Here is a 25616-nt window from a genome sequence, read left to right as displayed (position 1 = left end):
AAATATGCTGTTTGATATTAGCTTAAATAATCTGGGAGTAGCGAGGGATGTGAGGGAAATGAGAAGTCATGAGTAGGTCTTGATGACAGGTGGAACCCAGTGATGGGTATGTGGAAGGAGTTCTTCATAGCAGTCACTCAATATTTGTACATATTTTAGATTTTCTATGATTAAAAAAATATTTAAATGTGCCCTTGATGGCAGTCAGGAGGGAGCTGCTTCTGTTGAAGTTCTAGTTTTTAGTGTAATCTGCTCCCTGGAACTAATTTCCAGCCCTGTATGATACACTGGTGGTGTGTTTCACTTTTCATATTATATTATAAATGGGGAGGGGCCTGGGGGAGGAGGCCCACCCAAGCCCCGCATCATCATCTGATTCCCACTCAAAGCATGTGGCACCCCACTTTATGAATAGAAGGGCCCAACAACCATGTACCTAGAGACAGTAAAGCTTTGATCATCATGAAAACCTTTCAAATACAAGATTAATTAAAACTTAGAAATACCACTTTTAAGAAAAAGATGTACAACATTTAAAAAGATATATGCTACCCTTCATTTTCTAACTCCCTATAATTAACATGTTATTTGTGTAATTAATTATAGAGATGGCATAATTATGGCACAAACATTCCCTCAAATCTTTACTATCTGTAAGAATATATATAAAGAGAATGTTTTGAAAACTAAAACACTTCCTATAACAATAAATTCCACTGAAGACCTAGACTTTACATGTTTTGTGGTCCTTACATACGCATTCTGATGTTCATATTCAGTAAACAGAATTCAAATGACAAATTTGAAGGATAACCTCTTTTTTAGATAATTTTTTTCATTCTAATTCCAGTATAATTAACATACGGTGTAATAGTTTCAGGTGTACAATATAGTCATTCAACAATTCCATATATCACCTGGTGCTCATCACAACAACTGCACTCCTTAATCCCCATCAACCTATTTCACCCATCTCCCGACCCACCTCCCCTCTGGAAACCAGTTTGTTCTCTACAGGTAAGACTCTGTTTCTTGGCTTCTCTCTCTCTCTTTTCCCTTTGCTTGTTTCTTAAATTCCACATATGAGTGAAATCATATGGTATTTGTATTTCTCTGACTGACTTATTTTATCAAGCATCAATAATCTCTAGCTCCATGTTGTTGCAAATGGCAAGATTATTTTTTATGGCTGAATAACATTCCATTGTATATATACAATTTCACTCTTCTTTATCCATTCATCTATTGATGGACACTTAGGCTGCTTCCATAATTTGGTTATTATAAATAATGTTGCTATACACATAGGGGTACATATATCCCTTTGAATTAGTGGTTTTGTATTTTTGGGGTAAATACCCAGTAGTGTGATTGCTGGATCATAGCATAGTTCTATTTTTAATTTTTTGAGGAAGTTCCACACTGTTTTCAAGAGAGGCTGCACCAGTTTGCATTCCCACCAACAGTGCAAGAGGGTCCTTTTTCTTAGTATCCTCACCAACACCTGTTGTTTCTTGTATTTTTTATTTTAGCCTTTCTGACAGGTGTGAGGTGATATCTCATTGTAGTTTTGATTTGCATTTCCCTGATAATGAGTAATGTTGAGCATCTTTTCATATGTCTGTTAACCATCTGATATCTTTGGAGAAATGTCTGTTCATTTCTTCTGTGTGCATTTCTAAATTGGATTATTTGGGGGGGGGTGTTTAGTTGTAGAAGATCTTAATATATTTTGGATACTAACCCTTTACAGGATAGGTCATTTGCAAATATCTTCTCCCATTCTATAGATTGCCTTATAGTTTTGTTGATTGCTTCCTTCACTGTGCAGAAGCTTTTTTATTTTGATGTAGTCCCAATAGTTTATTTCTGCTTTTATTTCCCTTGCCTCAGGAGACCTATCTAGAAAAATGTTGCTACGACCAATATTAGAAACTTTACTGACTAGAACTCTCTTCTAGGATTTTTGTGGTTTCAGGCCACACATCTAGGTCTTTAATCTATTTTGAATTTATTTTTGTGTATGGTGTAAGAAAGTGGTCCATTTCATTCTTTTGTATATAGTAGACCAATTTTCCCAACACCATTTGTTAAGAGACTTTTTCTCATTTGATATTCTTTCCTGCTTTGTCAAAGATTAATCAACCATATAGTTGTGCATTCATGTATGGGTTTTCTATTCTGTTCCATTAATCTATGTTTCTATTTTTGTGCCAGTACCATACTGTTTTGATCACTACAGCTTTGTAACACGGCTTGAAGTCCAGAATTGTGATGCCTCCAGCTTTGCTTTTCTTTTTCAAAGTTGCTTTGGCAACTCGGGGTCTTTAGTAGTTCATATAAATTTTAGGATTGTTTGTTCTAGCTCTGTGAAAAATGTTGTCAGTATTTTGATAGGGTTTGCATTAAATGTGTAGATTGCTTTGGGTAGTATAAACATTTTAACAATATCTGTTCTTCCAATCCATGAACACAGAATGCCTTTCCATTTCTTTGTGTCATCTTCAATTTCTTTCATAAAAAAAGTGTTTTCTAGTTTTCAGAGTACAAGTCTTTCACCTACTTGGTTAGATTTATTCCTAGGTATCTTATTATTTTGGGAGCAATTGTAAATGGGATTGTTTTCCTAATTTCTCTTTCTGCTGTTTCATTATTAGTGCATAGAAATGCAACAGATTTCTGTACACTGATTTTGTGTCTTGTGATTTTCCTGGGGTGCCTGGGCGGCTCAGTCAATTGAGCATCCAACTTTGGCTCAGGTCATGATCTCATAGTTTGTGGGTACAAGCCCCGCGTCGGGTTCTGTGCTGACAGCTTGGAGCCTGGAGCCTGCTTTGGATTCTGTGTCTCATTCTCTCTCTGCCCCTCCCCAACTTGTGCTCTGTCTCTTCTCTCAAAAATTAATAAAAATGTAAAAAAAATTTTAAAAAAGTGTTTTATAGTTTTCAGAGTACAAGTCTTTCACCTCTTTGGTTAGATTTATTCCTAGGTATCTTATTATTTGGGGGGAAATTGTAAATGGGATTGTTTTTCTAATTTCTCTTTCTGCTGTTTCATTATTAGTGCATAGAAATGCAACAGATTTCTGTACACTTGATTTTGTGTCTTGTGATTTTCCTGAATTCATTTATCAGGTCTAGTAGTTTTTTGGTGGAGTCTTTAAGGTTTTCTATATAGAGTATCATGTCATCTGCAAATAGTTAAAGTTTTACTTCTTCCTTACCAATCTGGATGCCTTTTATTTCGTTTTGCTAACAGCTCTGACTAGGACTTCCATTACCATGTTGAATAAAAGTGATGACAGCGGACATCCTTGTCTTGTTCCTGGTCTTGGGGGTGGCAGGGAGGAAGCTTTCAGTTTTTCCCCATTGAAGATGACGTTCACTGTGGATTTTCATATATGGCCTTTATTATGTTGAAGCATGTTCCCTCTAACCTTACTTTGCTGAGGGTTTTTATCATGATCAGATGTTGTGCTTTGTTTTTTTTAATTAAAAAAAATTTTTTTAACGGTTTTTATTTTTGGGAGACAGAGTGAGACAGTGCGAGCGGGGGAGGGGCAGAGAGAGTGAGGGAGACACAGCATTGTTCAGGACTCAATGTGGGGCTCAAACTCACGAGCCATGAGAGCCTAAGTCAGGCTCTTAACCGACTGAGCCACCCAGGCACCCCTGTACTTTGTTTTTTTCGTGATCATATGTTGTTCTTTGAAAAATGCTTTTTCTGCATCTACTGAAAGGATATGGTTTTTAATGCTTTCTCTACTGATGTGATATCTCATGTTGACTGATTTGTGAGTTTTGAACTACGCTTGTGTCCTGGGAATACCACTTGACCGTGGTGAATGATTTTTTTTTAATGTAGTATTGGACTCTGCTAGAATTTTTTTTGATGATTTTTGAATCTGTGTTCATCAGGGATACTGGCCTATAGTTCTCTTTTTATGTGGTGTCTTTATCTAGTTTGGGTATCAGGGTAATGCTGGCCTCATAGAGTAAATATGGAAGTTTCCCTTCCTCTCTATTTTTTGGAAAAGTTTGAGAAGAATAGGTATTAACTCTTCTTGAAATGTTAGGTAGAATTTGCCTGTGAAGGTATATGGTCCTGAGCTTTTGTTTGTTGGGAGTTTTTTGATTACTGATTTGATTTCTTTGCTGGTAATCGATCTATTCAAAATTTCTATTTCTTCCTGCTTTAGTTTTGGTGGATTATATGTTTGTAGGAATTTATCCATTTCTTCTAGGTTGTCCAGTTTGTGGGCATATAGTGTTTCATAATATTCTCTTACAATTGTTTGTATATCTGTGGCATTGGTTGCTATTTCTCCTCTTTCATTTGAAATTTTATTTATTTGAATCCTTTCTCTTATTTTTTGATGAGTCTGGCTAGATGTTTATCTATTTTGTTGATCTTTTCAAAGAACGAGCTGCTGGTTTCATTTATCTGTTCTGGTTTTTTAGTTTCTGTATAATTTATTTCTGCTCTAATCTTTATTATTTCCTTCCTTGTGCCGGTTTTGGGTTTTGTTTGTTCTTCTTTTTCTAGCTGTTTTAGGTGCAAGGTTAGGTTTTTTTTGTTTTGTTTTTGTTTTTGATTTTTCTTGCTTCTTGAGGTAGGCCTATATTGTTATAAACCTCCTCTTAGAACCACTTTTGCTATATCTCAAAGGTTTTAGACATTGTGTTTTAATTTTCATGTACTTTTATTTCCATGTACTTTTGGATTTCTTATTTGATTTCTTTGTTAACCCACTCATTGTTCAGCAGCATGTTATCTACCCTCAACGTATTTGTGGTTTCCAGATTTTTTTCTTATGATTTCTAGTTTCATAGTGTGGTATCAACACTACAAAAAGATGCATGGTATGACTTCAATCCTTTTGAATTTGTTGAGACTTGTTTTGTGGCTTAATATGTGATCTATTCTGGAGAATGTTCTATGTGCACCTGAAAAGAATGTGCATTAATATGGAATATTCTAAATAGATCTGTTAAATCCACCTGGTCCTATGTGTCATTGAAAGCCATGGTTTCCTTATTGAATTTCTGTTTGGATGATCTATCCATCAATGTAACAGGGGTATTAAAGTCCTCCACTATTACTGTATTATTACCAAACAGTTCCTTTGTGTTTATTATGACAATTTTATGTATTTGGGTTCCTCCACGTTGGGTACATAAATATTTAAATTATATATTCTTATTGGATTGCCCCCTTTATTATTATATAGTGCCCTTCTTGGTCTCTTGTCACATTCTTTGTTGTGAAATCTATTTTGTCTGAAATAAATATTGCTTCTCCAGCTTCTTCTGACATCTATTTGCATGATAAATGTTTCTCCATCCCTCACTTTCAATCTGTAGGTGTGTTTAGGTTTAAAATGAGTCTCTTATAGGCAGCATATAGACTGGTCTTTTTTTTTTTTTTTTAAATCCATTCTGACACCCTATGTCTTTTGATTGGAACATTTAGTCCATTCACATTCAAAATCATTACTGATAGATATGTATTTATTGCCATGTTATTACTTATTTTCTGGTTGTTTCTGAAGTTTTTCTCTGACCCTTCTCTTTCTTTCATGGCTTGCTGGTTTTCTTTAGTGATATATTTGGATTTCTTGCTCTTTATTCTTTGCATATTTGTTAGTGGTTTTTGGTTTGTGGTTACCATTAGGTTTATATATACCATCTTCTGCATGTAGCAGTCTATATTAAGTTGATGGTTGTTTAAGTGTCAACCAATTGTTTACTCCTCTCTTCCCTGTGTTTTAGGTATGGATTGCTTTTGTTGAGTCTGTTGGGAGTACTCTGGGCTTCCTGGATCTGGACATTGTTTCCTTCCCCAGATTAGGGAAGTTTTCAGCCATTACTTCCTCAACTAAATTTGCTGCCCCCTTGTCTATCTCTTCTGGGATCCCTATAATGTTATTGTTTGATGGAGTCATTTGTTCTAAGTCATTAATTCCTTCCTCTGCATTTTCCAGCCTGCTGTTCATTCCATCAAGTGTTTCTCATTTCTCCTATTGAACGCTTTATCTTTCTTATGTTATTCCTTATCTCAGTGTTGATCATCTCACCAATGCCTTCCATTCTTTTCTGAAGTCCAACAAGTATCTGGACTTTAAATTCTCTATCAGGTATGTTATTTATGTCTCTCTTGCTTAGATCTCCAGCTGTGGCCTTATCTTGTTCTTTCATTTGGGATAAATTTCTCTGTCTTCTCATTTTAAGTCTCTATGCCTATTTCTGTATGTTGGGAAAGTCAGCTACATCTCCTATTCTTGAGAGTAATGGTTTTATGAAAAAGAGGTCCTGTAGTGTCCTGCAGTGTAGTGTCCCCTATTCTCCAAAACCTGATGCTTCAGGGAGTGTCTCCAATGTGTGCTGTGTGTGCTCAACTATTGTGTTCTGGCTGCTTTATCCTTGAGACCAATCATCTGCAGAGGCCGTCTTTGTCTATTGTGGGCAATGTTTAATCCCTGGCCTGAATGTGGCAACTTTTGACTAGGTGTGCTCTGGTCAGCTTGTGAAATGAGACCTGTCTCCACCACTGCTGAAACCAAGGCCTCTCAAAACTCTCACAATGGGAGACATGGTGTAAGTAGGGGTTTGAGCCAGTCTTCTGGGGGGAAGGGATCTGCCACCCCGGGACTGAGGCAAGCATGACTGGGAGGGGCAGTTCCACCAGGATGCTGGGGGCATGACTTTGTGAAAGCAAGTTACTTAGGGATGATGGCACTATGCTGGTTCCCGCAAGTGGCCCTGTGCTTATACTGATGGGTAGGGGAGAGAAGCGGTGCCTGCCAGTTCCTTTGTTCTCAGAGGGGTCTCTGTAAATGCTGCCTCTCTAGAACACACTCCAAAATGAGCAAACACCCTTCCCACTGTGTGTTCCAGGTCCTCTCCAGATTGTTGTGTCCACACAGTATATCTAAAGGTATTTGTCTGCCTTTTCTCCAAGAGCAATCCAATGCCTCTGGGTTCTATCCCAGCCAAGCCTGTTGAACTTTAAAATTCCAGCCTTTAAGGGGTGCCTGGATGGCTCAGTTAGTTAAGCATCCTTTTCTTGGTTTGGCTCAAGTCATGATCTCACAGTTCATGAGTTCAAGCTCCGTGTCAGGCTCTATGTTGGGCCCTACACTGACAGTGAAGAGCCTGCTTGGGATTATCTCTCTCCTTCTTCTTTGCTCCACCACTCAAGAAAATCAATTAAAAAAACAAAACAAACAAACAAAAGCCCTCCAGCCTTTAAGCCCCACTGGTCACAAGAAGTCATGAAACTGAACCTCTCTCACTTTCCAAGTCAACTGCTATGGAGATTTATCTATCCCATGCACTCCCCTGTGTGCTAGTCTATCTCTTGCCCTTCTCTGCAACAGTGGCTCCCTCCCCCACCACAGTGGGCACGATCTGATCCATTTCTTTCCCAAACTATGTCTCCGTACTTCCTACCTTCTTTGATGTGGCCTCTTCTCTCCCTTTAGTTGTGGAGTTTGTTGTGTCATTCTTCAGGTCAATTTCTGGAGTACTTAGGGTGGTTTGATAGTTATCTAGTTGTGTTTGTGGGACGAGGCAAGCCTAGGGTCCTCCTACTCCAACATCATCTTCCCTTCCCTTCTTAGATAATTTTGAACATACAATTTCCATTTTGGGGAGTCCAATCTTTTTCCAAATTTTTATTGTACCATGCCTGAGACCCATGTGAGGTCCCCACCATGCTGCTACCAACAGGGCCCCCAGAGTGCCTCCCACCCTAAACTGAACCAAAGCAAAGGCAGTGGAAGGTGCTGGGGGAGGGAAGACTCTGGTGAAGACCCTGCTATGTACGTGCAGAAGGGCAGAAGTGCTACATATTCACACCCTACAAATTGTACACTGAGTGTCCAGTACAGGAGGAAGATGGGTGTCCAGGGAGGTGGGTAAAGAGCAGAAAACAGACAGGATGGGTTTCAGCTCTGCTCTAAAACCACAAATGAACTGTGTACGGAGTTAGCCTCCAAGTGAATAAGTGTTCATTAAGACCCCTTAAGCAAAGACAGTTTTTATTCCGACTGGGGAGAAGGGGCAATTTTATACCTAGAGAGTAAGATGAGCACAAAAAGTTGCCTGGGGTGGGAGAGGGGCCCAGAGGTGGGTTACTAGTTCAGTAAGGCAAGAATGAAATGGACAATACCAAGCACTTCTGCCCTGGGGTAAATCTGCCCCTGGGGCGGGTGTGAGGAGTACAATGGCTCCTAGAAGCCTTGAAACCTTAGCACCACAATGAAAAGCCATGCTTGCACTCCCATGTATTAGTTTCCCATCCAATCCTTACTTTTTCCCCTTGAGAAAGAGTGTCACCCACCAACCTATTCTCCCCCATGTAGGACAGACTATGCTGTAAGTCACTACCAGCCCCAGACGGCAGCAAATCTCAACATCAATGCTCACCTCTGTGGGGCCTGGATTAAAACTCAGTGTGCTGCAAGAGGCTACCCACCAGCCCAGCCCCAAAGCACTGTACCTGATAAATGGCTTCATCACAAGCATTCTGAAGGCCCAGGTTCACCATTGTGTTCTGCAGTGTGCGGCCCATGTAGAATTCCAGGGAAAGATAATAGATGCGCTGAGGAGACAAAAGAAAGAATCTTAGATTTCTTTTCCATCCTGACACATGAGGAAGATTAGGGTGATGGGCAGATTCGTAAAGACACCTACTTAGGGGTCTCATTTAGGCTACCCACAATCCCCCCTAAATGGGCTCACTCCCTTTGCCGAGTCTTGGCCAAACTCAGCTTTCCAAAGGCAGCACGCCCGGGACCCTTCTATAGCAAAACTCTGCTCATTGCCCTTCTGGATATAAGCTGGCCTCCTGAGATGGGAGGAGGCAGGGCAGGGTAGTGGTAGGGAACAAGGCTCCCAGAATGGATAGAGCCAGCTCTGAACTTAGCTTGGCCTCTTCCCCACCATGAGCCCTTGAGCAAGTGACCTCTTCAAATCTCTAACACAGGATGAAACAACTTGGGGGGGTGGCGCTCGGGGTGGGGGGGGGAATATTTTCAAGTATTAACAGCTTTTAACACCCATGTTAAGTACTCGGTAAACACCACACAGTCAACACAACTGGATGGATGGATGGATGGATGGACGGACGGACACAAGTCAGGAAAGTTTCTACTGCCTATTGGCTGGCTCTGGGGGATTGGAATATGTGACTTTCTATGTAAACAAAGAGGATGACCACCCACACTCACTGGGAGCTGAGTTGGGTTCTAAGCCCTTCCCATGCATGGTACCATTTACTCCTCACAAACCACCCAGTGGGGCCACTGGGTGGCAGTGGCAGAGCCACAATCTGGCCCTCAGAGTCTTGCTTTTATACAGGACTCCATGCTGCTTCCTGCCATCAAAAGTAAGGTCTGGAAAAATAAATGGGGAAGGGAGAAATATTCCTCACAGATAAATTCCAATGAATGCATGCAGATGGAAGGAGCGAAACAGAAAATCAGCATGAGAACAGCACAGTGTAATTGCTGCAGACAACAGCCACAGCTGAACTCTGAAGCCAGCTGGCACAGCTTTACTATCTGCACAGCCTCTAATATCTCCCCCAAAGTATATACTCATTACCATGTGATTTTAACAAATGTCAAAAAATTCTCTGATATTCTTCACTCCAGCAGGTGGTGCTCAATCCCCTCCCCCTTGAAGGTGAGTTGGCTGAGGTGAGTCTGGGAGGGAACCTGTAACTTCACAGGGGAAGAACCTGATGACACCACCTTCCCCTGGTGACAAGGTTAACATCACCAGTGATGGGTTGTGATGATGCGCTGTGATGAGAAGGGGGCTCCATGGCTTGAGGTATTCTTTCTAAGCTCGATAACCCACACTAATTTGGAGAAAACCTTGTATGGGCACCAACTAAGGGTTGTTTTATGAACTCCCTGGCCAGTATTCATCAGATTGTCCAATGTTGTGAAAGATGAGGAAAGACCAACCACCATCGCCAATGGGAGGAGATTAAGGAGACATAATAACTAGAGGGCCCTGGATTTGGTCCAGGGACAGACAATATTAGAGGAAAAACTGGTTAAAAATGTGAAGAAAGTGCTGAGCCAGTGCTAGCTTACTTTGATAACTGTGTTGTGGTCATGCAAGATACTAATATTAGGGGAAACTGAGGGAGGGCTACATGGTACTCCACACTATGTTTGTGGCCCCCTGCAAATCTAATGTTGCTCCTAAAGGAAAAGTTAAAAAAACAAAACCAAGCCTTGAAAAAGGGTGTGTCATGAGTGTGTACACATGCATAATGATGAGAATGTGTGTCTTGGATTCAGATGTGAGTCCATGGAAAAGTACTGACTGTACTATGGTTTTATCTTTCCTGCAGGTTAAAATGTTCAAAATACAATTTAAAAAAATCAATTTCCCTACTGTTGCAGAATGCAGAGAGAGAATTCACTTTCCACAGACTGCAGAGAGGGCTTGTCAGGACTTTACTGGAATGCCCACATAGGGTGACCTACCTGAGTGGCTTTGAGACCCACGTTCCATGCAGTGACTCTCTTAAAGTGTCTTTTTTATACTACGTTTAGATTTCTGAACAGCAGCTGACTAGAAACCTTTTGAAAAAACTCTGTGGCCATGGGCCATCCACTTGCTGTTTCAGCAGTGTTGCTCTCTGGGCTTTTATAGCTGCATTTATACCATTACTTCACATTTTACTCCTCAGAACCATAAAACAGCCATAGAGGGTGAGCCAGGAAGAAAGGGGTTCCACATTTGCAAAATATACAGGCAAAGGAACTAAGATAATGGAGAGACATCCCATGTCAGTGGATTGCAAGGCTTAACAGTGTTAAGATGGCAAAATTTCCAAAATGGATCAACATATTCAACACAATCCCTGTCAGAAGTCCAGCTGCTTCCTTGCAGATTGACAAACTAATTCATTAGGTGGATTAGGTGGATCCATCAGACAGAAATGTGAGGGATCTGGACAAGTCAAAACAATCCTGAAAAAGAAGGACAAAGTTGGAGGACTCACACTTCCTAATCTCAAACCTTATTACAAAACTATAGTCAGCAAGACTGTGTGGTACTGGCAGAAGTATGGACACACAGAGCAATGAAATATAGGGTCCAAAAATCAACCCTCAAATTTATGGTCAACTGGTATTCAACAACCATGCCCAGATCATTTAGTCAGAAGAACAATCTCTTTAACAAATGGTGCTGGGACAACTGGATATCCACATGCAAAAGAATAAAGCTGGACCTCTACCTCACACCACATACAAACATTAATTGAAAGAACATCAAAGATCTAAATGCAAGAGTCAAAACCATACAATTTTAAGAAAACAGAAGTAAATCTTCATGACCTTGGATTAGGCAATGGTTTCTTTTGTATGACATCAAAAGCACAAGTAAGAAAAAAACATAAATTAGACTTCACTGAAGTTAAAAACTTTTGATAACATGAAGAAAATTAAAAGATAACCCATAGAATGGGAGAGAATATTTGTTAATCATATAATTGATGAGAGAAGCTGTATGTAGAACACACGTACAACTTAATAATAAAAAGACAAGTTGGGCGGGGAGGGGGGGCCTGGGTGGCTCAGTCAGTTAAGCTTCCAACTTCAGCTCAGGTCACAATCTCATGGTTTGTGAGTTGGAGCCCCACACTGGGCTCTGTGCTGACAGCTCAGAGCCTGGAGTCTGCTTGCAATTCTGTGTCCCCTCTCTCTCTGCTCCTCCCCCACATGCACTCTTTCTCTCTCTCAAAAATAAATAAACATTAAAAAAAAAAAAGACAAGGTGGTTGGGCAAAGGATCTGAACAGACATTTTGGTAAAGAAAATACACAGTGCCAACAGGCACATGAAAAGATGCCCAACATCACCCTCATCAGGGAAATGCAAATCAAAACCACAATGAAATATCAATTCACATCCACTATAGGATGGCTATAATCAAAAAGTTATCAGATGAAAACAAATGTTAGAAAAAATTTGAAAAAAATCAGATACCCCATGTATGAAGGGTGGGCTGTAAAATGGTGCAGTGGCTTTGGAAATCAGTCTGGTAGGTCCTCAAAAAGTCAAAAGGGATTAGCATGTGGTCCAGCAGTTCTCCTCCAAGGCATGTATCCAGAAGAAACAAAACCTATGTCCATGCAAAAACTTGTATGTCAGAGGACAGAAACTACTCAAATGCTCATCAATTGGTGAATGAATAAATAAAATGTGGTATATTCATATCATGGAATATTATTCAGCCATAAAAAGGAATCAAGTACCAATACATGCTACAACAAACAAGAACCTACAAAGCATTACACTAGATGAAAGGAGCCAGTCACAAAGGACCATATATTGTATCATTCCATTTATAAAATATAGGCAAACTTAAAGAAACAGAGAGTAGATTTATGGTTCCCTAATAAGTAGGGAGGGGTATAGGAAGTTTACAGTGGGTGACAGCTAAAAGCTGTGGGGTTTCTTTCTGGAGTAATGAAAATGTTCTAAAATTGACTGTGGTGACCATGGCCCAACTCTGTGACTATACCAAAGCCAATGAATTGTGCACTTTTAATGGGTGAATTGCATACTATTTGAATTTTATCTTAAAGCTGTTACCAAAAAATATAAAATAGTAAAAATAATGCACAAAATTTTATAAATGTTGTACATTAAGTAGAATACTTGCAGTTGTAAAAATGGTGGAACAAAAATGCCTCTGCCCACTTCTCCCGAAAACTCACTGATGGAAAGTCAGGACAGGTAGAACTAAATTGGAAAACTGACCCTTGTACATCTTCACCACCAAGCTGCAGGGTAGGGACAGGGTGATTGTTCACTGCTGGTCTCTGCTTTTCTGAAGTCGAGGAAAGGATAAAGTACTTTACACTCATATGCATGCATGCAAACACACACACATGCACACCTACGGATGCACATACTTGTGTGCACAGCCATACATGTGTGCGCTTACATGCACTCACACACATGCAATCACACCTGTACACAATTCATTAATTTGCACATGTGCACTCACATGCACACGCTCACATGTGTGTACACACACAGACACATGCACACACTCATAAATCTGGGACCCAAGGAAGAGCTGCTCACTCCAGGCTGCACACACCAGGCCCTTGCCCCATTATCCAGCTGCAAACAGCTGGTTCAGGAAGAATTCCTTCTACTCAAGGAGATGGAACTCAGGATCTACATCCTGAAATCTAAAACAGGAAAAAAGAACAGGAAACAAAAGGGGTAAAGAACACTAGCATTTACCATGGAGCAAATACAATTTGTTAATACAGACTAATCGGAGACATCAAGAAACACCAATAAAGTAACAAAAGAACCGCACCAGGCACAGGAAAGTAAAATAAAAAAGAGATGAAACTACTACAGAAATGGAGGCACCACTGAATGCAAAACAAAGGGAAAGATGGAAATAAAAACCTGGCTGGAAAAGCGGACAAAACAGGGAAAAAGCATGAAAAGGATTGGAGAGGAAAATATCCATATGGAAGACAAAGAATAGCTAACATCAGCAAAATTAGCGTCCCTGAGAAAAGAAACTGAATAAAACATTAAAAACATTTTTGGGGTGACTGAGTGGCTCAGTCATTTAAGCATCAGACTTCAGGTCTGGTCATGATCTCACAGTTTGTGAGTTGGAGCCCCCCATCTTGGGAGACTGCTTGGAGGACTCTCTCTCTCTCTCTCTCAAAATAAATAAATAAACTTAAAAAAATAAAAACATTTTTTTTCAGTATATAACTGAAGAAAACTTTCTATACATAAATCTATGCATACATACATACAAAGAACATACATACATACTAATAAAATCCATGGCAAGTTCAGTCTTTGACAGACTTTTCTTTTTCAATCATTTGAATGTATGGCTTCTCAGTTACTGCCCAGATTCCAATGCCCTTTAAATCACAAACATGGCAGCGCAGTGAGTGAATCTACAGCCACTCTGAGTACAGCTGCTGTCACTACTGCTCATGGCCCATTGCTTCTTCCTGGACGCTATTTACTCTGCACTTGAACTGAGTTATTGTCATATGGGGTTTCCATAGCACTATGCTGCCCCTCCCTCCACACAGGGCTTAGTAACCACTGAGAACACACTGAGCCCAACAAAATCCAGCTGTATGAGAAGAGTGTGAGTGAAGGTTCCAAGCACAATCATGCCCTTTTCCTATGTACACAAGAAGGCTCACTTCTCCCCCACATACCTACTTCTGGGGTTCTCCCTGGAGAGGTTTTATGACAAGTTGGAAACTTAGGAATATGATCAAAATGTTTTCATGTTGCCTTTAACTGGAACCATGTATTTTTAAAGCTGTAGTTTGATCTCTGCTAAAGTTTCTAATTTTTAACTAGCACTATGAAAAGAGCTTGACTATCTTTGTTTGTGTAAGGCATAAAATGTTGGACCTTGTCTTAAGATCTTTCAGTCTTGGGGCATCTGGGTGGCTCAGCTGGTTAAGCATCTGACTTCGACTCAGGTCACAATCTCACAGTTCATGAATTTGAGCCCTGCATTGGGTGAGTGCAAACCTCGCTTTGGGCTCAACACTCTCCATTCCTCTCTCTCTCTCTCTCTCTGCCCCTCATGGTATTCTCTCTCTCTCTCTCTCTCTCCCTCTCTGCCCCTCCCTCACTCACACACACTCTCTCTCTCTCATAAATAAATAAATAAATAGGTTACAAAATGATATTTAAAAAAAAAAAAAAGATCTTCCAGTCTTTAATTTTCCTTCCAAGTTGAGCACAGATGTCAAGGGCTCAGCAGCTTATTTAATTCTGCTAATAGTTCCAGGCAGCCTCCCAATGCACCTCTGCATACGAGGGGAGCAGAAGTGGCAGCATCAGGGCTCCCTTGGACAGCACCCACCCAAAGACTGGCCATGGTCAGCTCTAGGTTAGGCACTGCTGCACACCCACCCAGCCAGAGCCCTGCACTCTGGCCTGTGTCTGTTGTTGCTGTGTGATTTGTTCCAAGAATTTTTATAGTTTCCTCAAATGTGTTGAATTTGTTTTCCTCAGTTTCCTTAAGATGGTTTAGAGTAAAACTAAACTGAAGAAGGCTTGCCAGAGGGGCCGCCGAAGGAGATGCACACACTTTTGAACCATGCACGCTGGGGTCCAATCCTGGTTCCTGGCCTGGCCAGCAGGGTGGCCTGGATCCTTTCACCTCTCTGAGAAATACCATGTCTAGTTTGGGGTTTAACACAGGGCTAGCTGTGGACTCAGGCAATGTTGGTCCCCTTGCTGGGCCAGATTTTCAGGAGAGTGATGGAACCTAATTAACAGGATGGCAATTCTGGACTGAACCAAATGAGGGCACAGGATTGGTGCAAGAAAAAGCACAGGGGGCTCACCAGCAAAGGGCCAGCTCCTCAGTGTCCCCAAACTCTGCTGCTACTGCAGGCCCAAGGCCAACCCAGGCTTTGCCCAGTCTCTTTCCATCCCTCTCACCCCACTCCCGGCCTCTCCCACCACCATCTGTGCAACTGTGGACAGGGTCTCCCAAATCAAGGAACTCTGGCCAAAGAACCTGACACTCCCCTCCTTCAGCATGAGAGCAACAAGGACCCCTTAAACCCTCTACAGCAGTTCTGGGGGCCTGTGGCCTGGGGTGTGAACTGGGCTGCTGACCTTTCTTGTATGGTCCCTTCTTGCAATATGACTGTTAACACACGTTAAGAGGCTTAGAGGCAGCCTTAAATTTTTTTAATTGGGTTTACTACATGCAAAGTCTACACCAAAAGCATCACAGAAAAGCACAAAAGAAACTCCTTCCTCAAAATGAAGAGATGAAAAGATGACCAACGCAAATACACATGTTAACATAGTAGTCTTCTCCTAAGACATCTTAGGAGTTAAGGAACTCGAATTGTGGAGCTGGAGCTTAAAAGCAACAGGTAGAGCCTCATTTTGCTCTTTATACAATGGAGATTCATGAACAGAACTGGACTTTCAGAGACCTCCAATTTCTCTTCCCTCTCCAAAAAGGCTATTTAGAGTCTTTGTTTAACAGAAAGTGCTGAACACTCTGCAGGAAAAGGAAAGAAAGAACTCCAGCACTCAGGGCAACAAAACACAGACTGATGCAACTGTTTTCATCAAGAGAAGAACCTGTTTCTACAGGTGGATCTGGCCAGTGACGTGTCATCCTGTGCCCAGGAAAAGGCAGCAACACTCCCCCTGTCTATCAGATTCTATGTTATGTTTTAACGTGCCAGCCATCTCGCTGTGACTGAGCAGGCACAGTGGCGCCCACAGACTACCAGCTCCCTGCCAGACAGAGCTGGCCTGGACAGGACACAGGAACAGAGACCACTGGCCCAACATAGGGCCAGTTCTGGTGAGCTCCCCAGCCTCGCCAAAGGCACCAGGGCAGCCCTGCCCTTGCCAGCCTAGTGAGGGGACTGCTAGGGGGCATCAGCCTTCTCACCTGCTAGACAGCTGAGGCTCCTCCTTGTCTTCACTGGCCATCCTGCTTCACACCCATTCTGCTGTGTCTGAGGGGCTTTTTGGAGGGTCGCACCGACAACAGCTTTATGAAACCACTAATATGTTTGCCGTAAGGATGCTGAACACTTTCTACCACATCTCTTATACTCCCAACCTATGGAGCCACACTCAAGCATGTTCTTTTAGAATTAAGTGACAGGGAAATTTGGCTTCTGGTGAGTAACTGGCAGAAATTCCGTGGATCACGGATTTCCTTTTTTACTTTAGGTACTGGTACCTAGGACTAGAACACAGGCCTGTTTGCTCAAAGTCAATTTGGAAAATGTAAAATATAATAAAATAATAGAGTTTGAGAACTTATAGGGATCACAGAGATCACTCAGCTCTTCAGGGAACAAATTTATTTTGCACTCCATGATATAACTTTTTTTATAATCCTCTGCCTCCTGCCTTCCATGTTGTTAAGCTCTACAAAATGTCTCCCCACTCCCATCCCCGAGCCAATCACAGAAGTCTTATCACTGCCAGAGAAGCCAGAGCCTAATCAATTTATGTTAAGTGACCTGGACTGTGTCAAAGTATATTTATAACTAGTGTGGTATTAGTAAGCATTTTCACCCTGAGCTTCTTTCACCTTTCATTTTAAATGATGTTTCATGGCCAAGAAGACACTCAGCTAGAACTGAAATCACATATAATTCCTAATCCCAGAGATCCTGTCAAAGGAGTTAACCAAACTCTTCTGTGGTCTGATTACCTTGCTAACTTTGTGTTCATGCCTCTTCCCTTTACCGTGTCCTAAGAACACCATTCTGTATAAGGTAGAAGACAAGCCAGCTATTGTCTGTTGATTACTTGTTTCATGTCTCAGAATGTGCAGGTTTCTAAATGGCTTAAAGCTCTGGTCTGTTTAATGAAAAATTAGGCATAATCCGAAAAGACATAAAGTTCTCTCAATTTTCTTATTTGTATTTCTTATTAGTCGGGCAACTGGCAGAGCTATATGAGATCTGCAGGTGACAGCACCATGTCAATGTGCATGTCCTGGGTTTAATTGTTCACAGTGTTTGTCTAAGAGAGTCTCCCTGATTTTTGGAAGTACACACTCAAATTTTTAAGGGTAAAGGAGCATCAAGTCTGCAATTTACTTTCAAACGGTTCAGAGAAAAATGTACTAATATGTATAGAAAGGGACAAATGTGTTAAAATGTTTAATGCTTGGGGAATCTGCATGAAGAATGGGAATTTATTGTATTATTCCTGCAATATTTAAAAGTCTGAAGTCATATAAAATATAATTTTGTAAAAACTCATTTAAAAAGGGCTGGGGGGCACCTGGAGGTTGAGTCAGTTAAGCATACGACTTCAGCTCAGGTCATGATCTCACAGTTCATGAGTTCAAGTCCTGCATCAGGCTCTGCACTGATAGCTTGAAGCCTGGAGGTTGTGCTTCAGATTCTGTGTCAGCCTCTCTCTCTGCCCCTCACCCACTCACACTTTATCTCTCTCTCAAAAATAGATAAACATTGGGAGAAAAAAAAAGGCTAGGATTCAAATGCGAGGTCAGTTATGATTATTTCATAAAAATACAAAGGGTCCCTGCAGCCTCCATGGCACCTGGGTATTAGAGATCTCCAGAGAAACAGAATCAACAGGATATGTATATACAGATTTATTTTAAGGAACTGGCTCACACAGTTGTGGAGGTCTGAGACTAAAATCTCATGGATTTTCAGGCTGGCAAGCTGGAGATACAAGGAGGAGTTGCATTTGGAGTCCCAAAGCAGTCTGCTGGCATAATCCCTTCCCGCTGAGGAGGGATGATGTGGGGGGTGGGGTAATCAGTCTTTGTTCTATTAAGGTCTTAACTGACTGGAGGCCCACCCACATTGTGGAGGGTGATCTGCTTCACTCAAAGTCCACTAATTTAAATGTTAATCTCGTCTAAAAAACACCTTCACAGAAACATCTAGAATAGTATTTGATCAAATATCTGGGCACTGTGGCCCAGCCAAGTTGATGCAGTAAATAAACCATCACAGCCCTTGAGAGGCCAAACTGTCTACTATGAAAAACCATGGCTCACACTCTGAGAGGCTCCTTAATCTCATAAAGTGATGGTTTAACCTTACCTTCCACTTGTGGAGCTGTCAGGTTAATCAGCAACACAAAACATCTGTCCCTTGTCAAGCTTCTAGCCAGGGAAAATAATTGAGCTATCTGGTGTCAGGGAAGCTTGCCCATGGGATACAAGGTCAACTTCACAAGACAAGTGGAAACATATCAAAACTCAGTGTGTTAAAAAGACTCCGGTGGCTGGTCTCACCACTAATTAAAACAAAATCTTGTAAGTCGGGGCTATGGGCAGACAAGGCTGCAAAAACACTGCTCTAGATCTTCTTCCTTTAACTCCAGGGTCCAGCCAAACAGTAAGATTAATTGTATTCATTATGATTATCTTATTTGAAATATTTAAGACTGCAGTTTGGGCCCCATGGTGGTAGTGGTGCACTATTATTTTCCTTAATCTACTATTGTGGCTATGCCATGAGTTTACAGGAAAGAGCCATAATAAACAGACTATCCCATCCATTATAGGGATGCAGTAGGCCAGCTGTCCACATTGTGTATTATCCACTTTAAAGTCCCACAGAAGATATCTCACACCTGCCCATTCTAGAAGTTATCACAGAGATCCCATGACTCCCATAAGTAGACATGAGCTGCCATTTGCTCTGGTTGCCAGAACTTATGTCTGCACTTTGTGTCCTGACATTGTCCTTGAATGCAACCTGTTTCCCTACTCTTATTCCCTGGCTCCAACTTTCTCTTTGAGGTCTTCAATTAATCTGAACCTTCTGTGTCATGCCTTGCTTAGGCATTCTTCAATTCTTTTTGGATAGAGATGGAATGTCAGCATAAAATGGAAACATTTTATAAGCAAACACAAAGCCACAACTTTTTAGAATGGCAAAGAACCTCAGAAATGAACTACCACCCTCCACCCCTGTCATTTTTAAGATGAAAATACTGAGGCCAAGAAAGGTTAAGAAATCCAACCAAGTCCAAGGTCTTATAAACTGCATAGTAAAGCTAGGACTAAAAGGAGCTTGGACTCATATGAGCCATCCCTCACCATCCATCTCTTCTCTCTCTCTTTTTTTTTCTTCTTTCCATCCATCTCTTTTCTATTCCTGAATTCAGAGTGGAGTTCCAGCTCTGGAGTTTTATCCCAGACTCCTCACCTTGCCATCACTTCAGAGAATCCTTGAACCATCTTTAGAACTAAGTGCTATCTCCTGCCAAACACCAACCTCTCAATTTTAGTTTTTTTTGTTTTTGTTTTTGTTTTTTACTTGATTTGCCAGGCCAGTTGCCTGAAAAATCTTTCCCTGAGCATTTGCGTTTCATTTGTTTCTGCTATTACCAAAAACAGAAGGCCAAAAAGGGTTCTGAAACAAGAGGTACAGCATGATACTATTTTTGTAATAAAAACAGCGTTTCTACCAAGGTAGAAAAAAAGATGTAGAACACAAATGTTTATAGCATTTATCATGTTTTTACTAGGTGTTGCGATTACAGTTAATTTTTTCCTTCTGGCTTTTCTGTTTTCCAATTTTTCTTCCAATAATCATACGAACTTCCATAATTGTTTGAAAGACAAAAAGTCAAGTAAAAGCACGCTAATGTATTAAATATAGATCATCTGGCTCCCCCAGTCAGAATGCAGTGGGACAAATTCCTGAGGTCATCCCCAAGCTGGGGTGAAGCTCTGCAGGATTTTTATCGGGAGCCTACCTCCTGTCAGGCTCGGACCCTTGTGGGGCTTATTTCTGGTCCATTACAAGCAAAATAACACTTCTGCAGAAAAAGGAGAGAAGCTTATTTTTCAACATGAATTAGCCAGACTGAAACACTTAAATTCCAATTTTCCATTTTAAAATGGCCTTCCTACCCAGAACAGGCAAACAACTTTCCACTTACAGGCTGTGTGGTTTGTAAAGAAATTTTCTCTAGACAGAAAATTTTCCGCCTGTAGCCACCACAGCAGGCAATCAAAACTCAGACCTTTCAATGACGATCAGGAAACCAGTTTTGTTAGAGGTATTAATTCTGTTCAGGAAAGGTCATTTCCATAATCCCTGAGCCCATCACTGTTCTTTTCAGGATCTAATTATACATAAACACTCTAAGAGGAATCCCAAGGTGTTGAGGTGTGTTCTGGTCCAGAGAAATGTCCTTGAATGTGCATGCAAAGCTGTACCCTTGTCGTCCACTTACACTGACAACACCGATGTTGCAAATCAGAGCTCTGCCATCAGCAGGGAATTCTGGGGGAGCCACAGCCTCTTGGCCAGTTTCCCTGGCAAAGACATCCTAAGCCCTTGTTCTAAAAACCTGTTTTAGCCACTTGGTGCCATTTCTATGTTGTCTTGCATACTAAATGTGAAGAAGCCTCGCTGGTATTCTAACAACTCTGTCCTTGTTACCATCTCTGTTTTAGAAAAAAGAGTGCTCCACAGTAAGTATGGAAAAGCAATGATCTCACTCTTAACAACTATTAAACATTTTTTAATGCCTCATGAAAATACTCTAAAATAATATCAACAAAGCAACTATACAGTGCCTATATGGATACTGCAAAACAAATCTTTGCAAACTGGCTTCAGGCCTGCAAGTGTATCCTTTCTTCAGGAGTCATTCTACCTTAGTATAGTAGAAAGGACAAAATTCTCTGTGGTCAAGAGCAAGTAAAAACACCCAAACAAACTGGCAGCAGGTGGATGGCCAAGACTATGACAGGCCTATCCAACTACCAATGATACTTACTAACTTGGAAAGCTGTTGAAAAAGTTACAAATGTCAATGAATGAAACAGAAAAATCACAAAGTTGTATACGCAATATACTTTTTAAAATGTGTACCTGTATTTAAGAATAGAAAATGATCTGAAAGGACATACACCTTCATTTTAATATGGTTGAGAGTAATGGAGTCACATCAGTGACTTTTTTTGTGTGTATTTAGTATTTTTCTGCCATAAACAAATTTCTGCAAAATATGAAAAGTAACAACCTCCGTGATTACTTAATCTCCATGAACTTTAACCCAACAATGTTCTTCAAGAGAGGTGTGGAAACCCCAAAGACAGAGACTTCTTTGAGGGCTTCTTCTGAGCTCCTGACCCTTGCTTTAGCAGGCATCCTCAATGATTTTCTTCCGATCAATGCCTAGCCAAAAAAAAAAGCCCACAATCCCCTGCAGATGACTGAGCTCACCCCCTTCCAACACAAAACCGCCCAGGCCCGGTTCCAGTCTCCTTTTCTCTCACACTCTGCTGCAAAAAAAATCCCCAAAAGGTGGGGGGCGGAGTCAGGGGAGGAGGAAGCACCGACTCTGCAGCCATCACCGAAGCACACGGCTAGAAACAGGCTGGAAAATTCCGCCAGGACTCCTGGGCTCAGGAGACGCCGGGGAACAGGAGACCCCTGCAAGACCGAGCTCCTTGCGCAAAAGGACTGTGGACTGGGGCCTAAACAGAGGAAGAGGAGGCTAGGCGCCCCGGGGCCCCGAGTGTAGACAATACCCTACACTGTCTGCCGTAGAGGACAACCCGGATCCGCTTTGCGCCCGGGGTGGTAGGGTGGTAAGTACTGGGCCAGGTCTGTGTAAAGCTGGCTAACCGCCCCAGGGGAAGGCGGTGGGGGAGACGTGACCCCAGCCAAAGCTATTCTCACCGGCGTGGACCACCGATGGGCTGCGGGTGCACACAGAGGGTGGCCGTGCTCAATTTAAAGACACTCCGCCAACACAGGCCCTACGTGCGTCTTTCTGGGAGAGGTGCATCGCTCTGCTGTCTCTTCCCAGGGGCCCGTGTCTCGAGAGGCCCGGCACAAGGGCTGCCCTTTTCCGGGGTGGGGCAGCAGGCACGGCAGGACGAGCGCAGTGACCCTGGGCAGGCGACCCCGGCCTCCCTCGGGCCGCCTCACCTTGGGGTCGCGCTCGTAGTAGTGCTGCTGCGTGCGGATCCAGCGGCCCACCAGGTGGTCGCGCACCGTGTGAGCCAGCGCGAAGAAGTAGTCGCGGGGCGTGGCCACATTGCGGTCCTTGACCAGTGTGAAGTGCAGGTGCCGATTGAAGCTCTTCCGCACCTCGGCCACGTCTCCCAGCCCCGCAATGCCGCGCACACTGATTTGCTTCCGCTTCTCGCTGTCAGTCAGCGGCTTCGCCATCGCGCGGTCAGAGGAGGAGGAAGACGAGAGGCAGACCAGGGAAGACAACGCCAACACCGAGGATGCTGCGGCGGCTCTGGCGCCCGTCACTGCGGCGCCGTAGGGCTGGCACTGGCCGCGCCTGCGCGCTGCGTCGGGGCGGGAACTCCTGAGAAGAGGGGCGGGGCCGCAGGGGGGAAGGGCCGGTCTTCGGGGGCGGGGCCTCCGAGAGACGGGGGGCGGTCTCCGGGGACGGGGCCTCGGGAGAGGTAGGGCAGGGCAGCGGGCAAAGGCTTTAAGTCCTTGGACGTTGGCAGGGGCGTGCCTTTTTGTAGGTGTGGAAGATGAAGTGACCTGCCCAGGCCAACCAATAGCGGGGGTCTGTCCCCAAGATAGCCAAGCCCAGTTTGGGGGGACGCGAGTGAAGGAGCAGGAGGACTCGGGAGTCGGAACCTCTGTCCTGCTTTTCTCTCTCTGCCCCCCAGGGTCATGAGGGGGACTCTGCTATCGCAGCTTTGCAGATTTCTGGGGCCGGCGTCCCTCGCCCAGTCAGAGTTACCGGCTACCCCAGCCCGGAGTTCCCTGGGTGTTGGGGTGCGGCCAAGGCCTGATAAACGGGAAGGAAAACCGGGTACATGCTAGAAATGCAATCGCCATCGCCTGGTGGGCTCAGTCTCCTGAACCGGGGGCGAAGTGGCTCTGAAAACACCAGCTAAGAATGTAAAACTTTGTTAATACTGAGACAGTGCCAGCCTTCCTGCGACCCTCCGACTGAGATGACAGGCTGGTTGATGAGCAGGAGACAGCACTCCCCAGGGGCACTGCAGCCCTGAAGGGTTACAATGACCCCTCTGAGGGACCACCGCTGCTTACTCAGAGAAATTTTATTCCCTAAATCACAGGCCCTCACTTTGCCCTTTAAATACCGTCAGGAAGAAGGAAACACCCCACTCTAGCCGAGGATCCGGGTCATTGTGACAGAGACGCCGCCTCCTCCACTCCACCTAGGTGTGTGCCTCACTTAAGGGGTTCCTGGACACAGCTACCCACACCTGCTTAACACGGGAGTTCCCAAAGAAATTGTGCCTGGGCCCACCTTGCACGCAGCCCTGCATTGCTCTGAGCCTGTGGGAACACTGCTTCATTAGAGTTTCACCTTGACCCCTTTCCCCTAAACCCCATAAACTCTGGCTTTTCCTGTGTTCTTGAAATTGCCCCACGGTCTTACCGCCTGCAGTTACTTCATTGCAATGGGTCAGTAAACCTGATTTTGAGCCACTTGCAGGTTTGCACTTGGTGGTCTTAGACTGATGAGCAATAAAGATTCTCCATGTACATGGAGGTCAAGTTTGCCTGCAGGAGAGGTCATGAAAGTCTAGGTGCAGGAACTTTCTAGTGTGATGCTTCCAAAGTTATCTTCTTACCTGGATTCTCCTCTAGCTGCATACTCCTCGGGGGACAATAAATGTGGAATGCCCTGTCTGCCCCACCTATGCACACACTCACCTGTTCCAGGTGGCCACCAATATCACTGGAATGGATAAATAAACCCCATGGTCATCTCAGCCATTTTCAGATAAGTAATTTTTAAATTATTTAATGTTTATTTATTTTTGAGAGAGAGAGAAAGGAGAGAGAGAGAGAGAGAGTGGGAGAGGGGCAGAGAGAGACTGAGACACAGAATCCAAAGCAGGCTCCAGGCTCTGAGCTATAAGCACAGAGCCTGACACGGGGCTCTAACTCACCAGCAGTGAGATCATGACCTGAGCCGAAGTCGGAGGCTTAACCGACTGAGCTGCCCAGGGGCCCTGAGATAAGGAATTTTTATATAGTTATAAGTGCTGTGAAGAAAAGCACATTAAGTAGCCAGTGACAGGAGATGATATCTGAGTTGAAACTAAAAAAATATTAATGAGTAATGAATCTGGGGGAGGAGCAAATACAAAGGTCCTGAAGTAGGTACCCACTTGGACAGTTCACAAAATAGCAAGTCCAGTGTAGGTAGGGCAAAGAGAGCAGCTGAGGGGGTATGAGAATGTGCCACCCCCCAAAATGCCTCTTTGGTCTACAGATTATCTTGAGCCAAAGGCCACAGAGTAACAACAGAAGCAGGAAAAGCTCTTAAAACAGGGCACACTTTTTCCTTTTGTAAAGGAAATTCACATTTAAAAACATACTTCCATTTGTAGAGAGCTTTCCTCTCCTGACAGGTCTGACTATAGAACCTTACTAAACAACTTTGGTTACCATGCTTCTGGTTACCTTCCCAAAACTTGCCTCCCTGGCTAAAAGCCTCAAACCCTTTCCTTGTTTTAGCCTAGGACGATATATAAATTCAAGTTCTAACCACCCCTTTGAGTCACTCATCTGTGGTACTTCCGAGAGTATGTGCTGCACATCCTAATAAACTTATGTGGGTTTTTTTTTTTCTCTTGTTAATCTGTCTTTGGCCAGCCAAATTTACAGGGGCCCACATGGGGAACTTGAGATGGGTAGAGGAAAATATTTTTTCCTTGCCAACACAACCAATGGGTAGATTCAGATTAGAGGTGGGGAGCTAGGTCAAGGTGCCCGGTCAGCATTGATGAGGAATTTGGATCTTCGAACAAAACTGTAGAGCTTCCGAACAGACAAAAAAGAAAGTGGGCTCAGCTTTGCTCCTTCAACGAAAAGGACTGTTTTTCTGGCAGCCTGGTCTTAGCTGTGACCAGACCAGTGTACTTGCTCTTCTAATGGGAGAAGATCATGAGGCCAGTCAGCCCACTTTGTTATAGTCTGTCCGGTGCTCTATTTTGGGGAGACCTCTTTAAATATTCATTTACTAAGAAGTGATGGATATTGATCCAGGTTCAGTTATTTTTTGTAATGAGCTATTTTGTATGTTGGAGATAAATTACCTTTTAAGTGCT

The 25616-nt window shown here is 42.8% G+C and overlaps 1 protein-coding gene across 1 annotated transcript in view; it reads right to left on the bottom strand.

The window, feature by feature from the left end:
• PYGB (glycogen phosphorylase B) overlaps positions 1 to 22860 on the bottom strand; it is a 59656-nt gene extending 36796 nt beyond the window's left edge. Inside the window, exons 1-2 of the mRNA XM_043604738.1 lie at positions 22486 to 22860; positions 8503 to 8604 (exon numbers count right to left, since the gene is read on the bottom strand). Coding sequence (XP_043460673.1) covers positions 8503 to 8604; positions 22486 to 22728 — 345 coding nt within the window. The 5' untranslated portion in view covers positions 22729 to 22860. The remainder of the gene's footprint in view (positions 1 to 8502; positions 8605 to 22485) is intronic.
• Positions 22861 to 25616: the final 2756 nt, after the last annotated feature.

This window comes from Prionailurus bengalensis, chromosome A3, assembly GCF_016509475.1.
Source record: "Prionailurus bengalensis isolate Pbe53 chromosome A3, Fcat_Pben_1.1_paternal_pri, whole genome shotgun sequence".
Lineage (NCBI taxonomy): Eukaryota > Metazoa > Chordata > Mammalia > Carnivora > Felidae > Prionailurus > Prionailurus bengalensis.
Note: the sequence above shows the minus strand (reverse complement) of the source record. Positions and strands in the feature narration are given on the sequence as shown.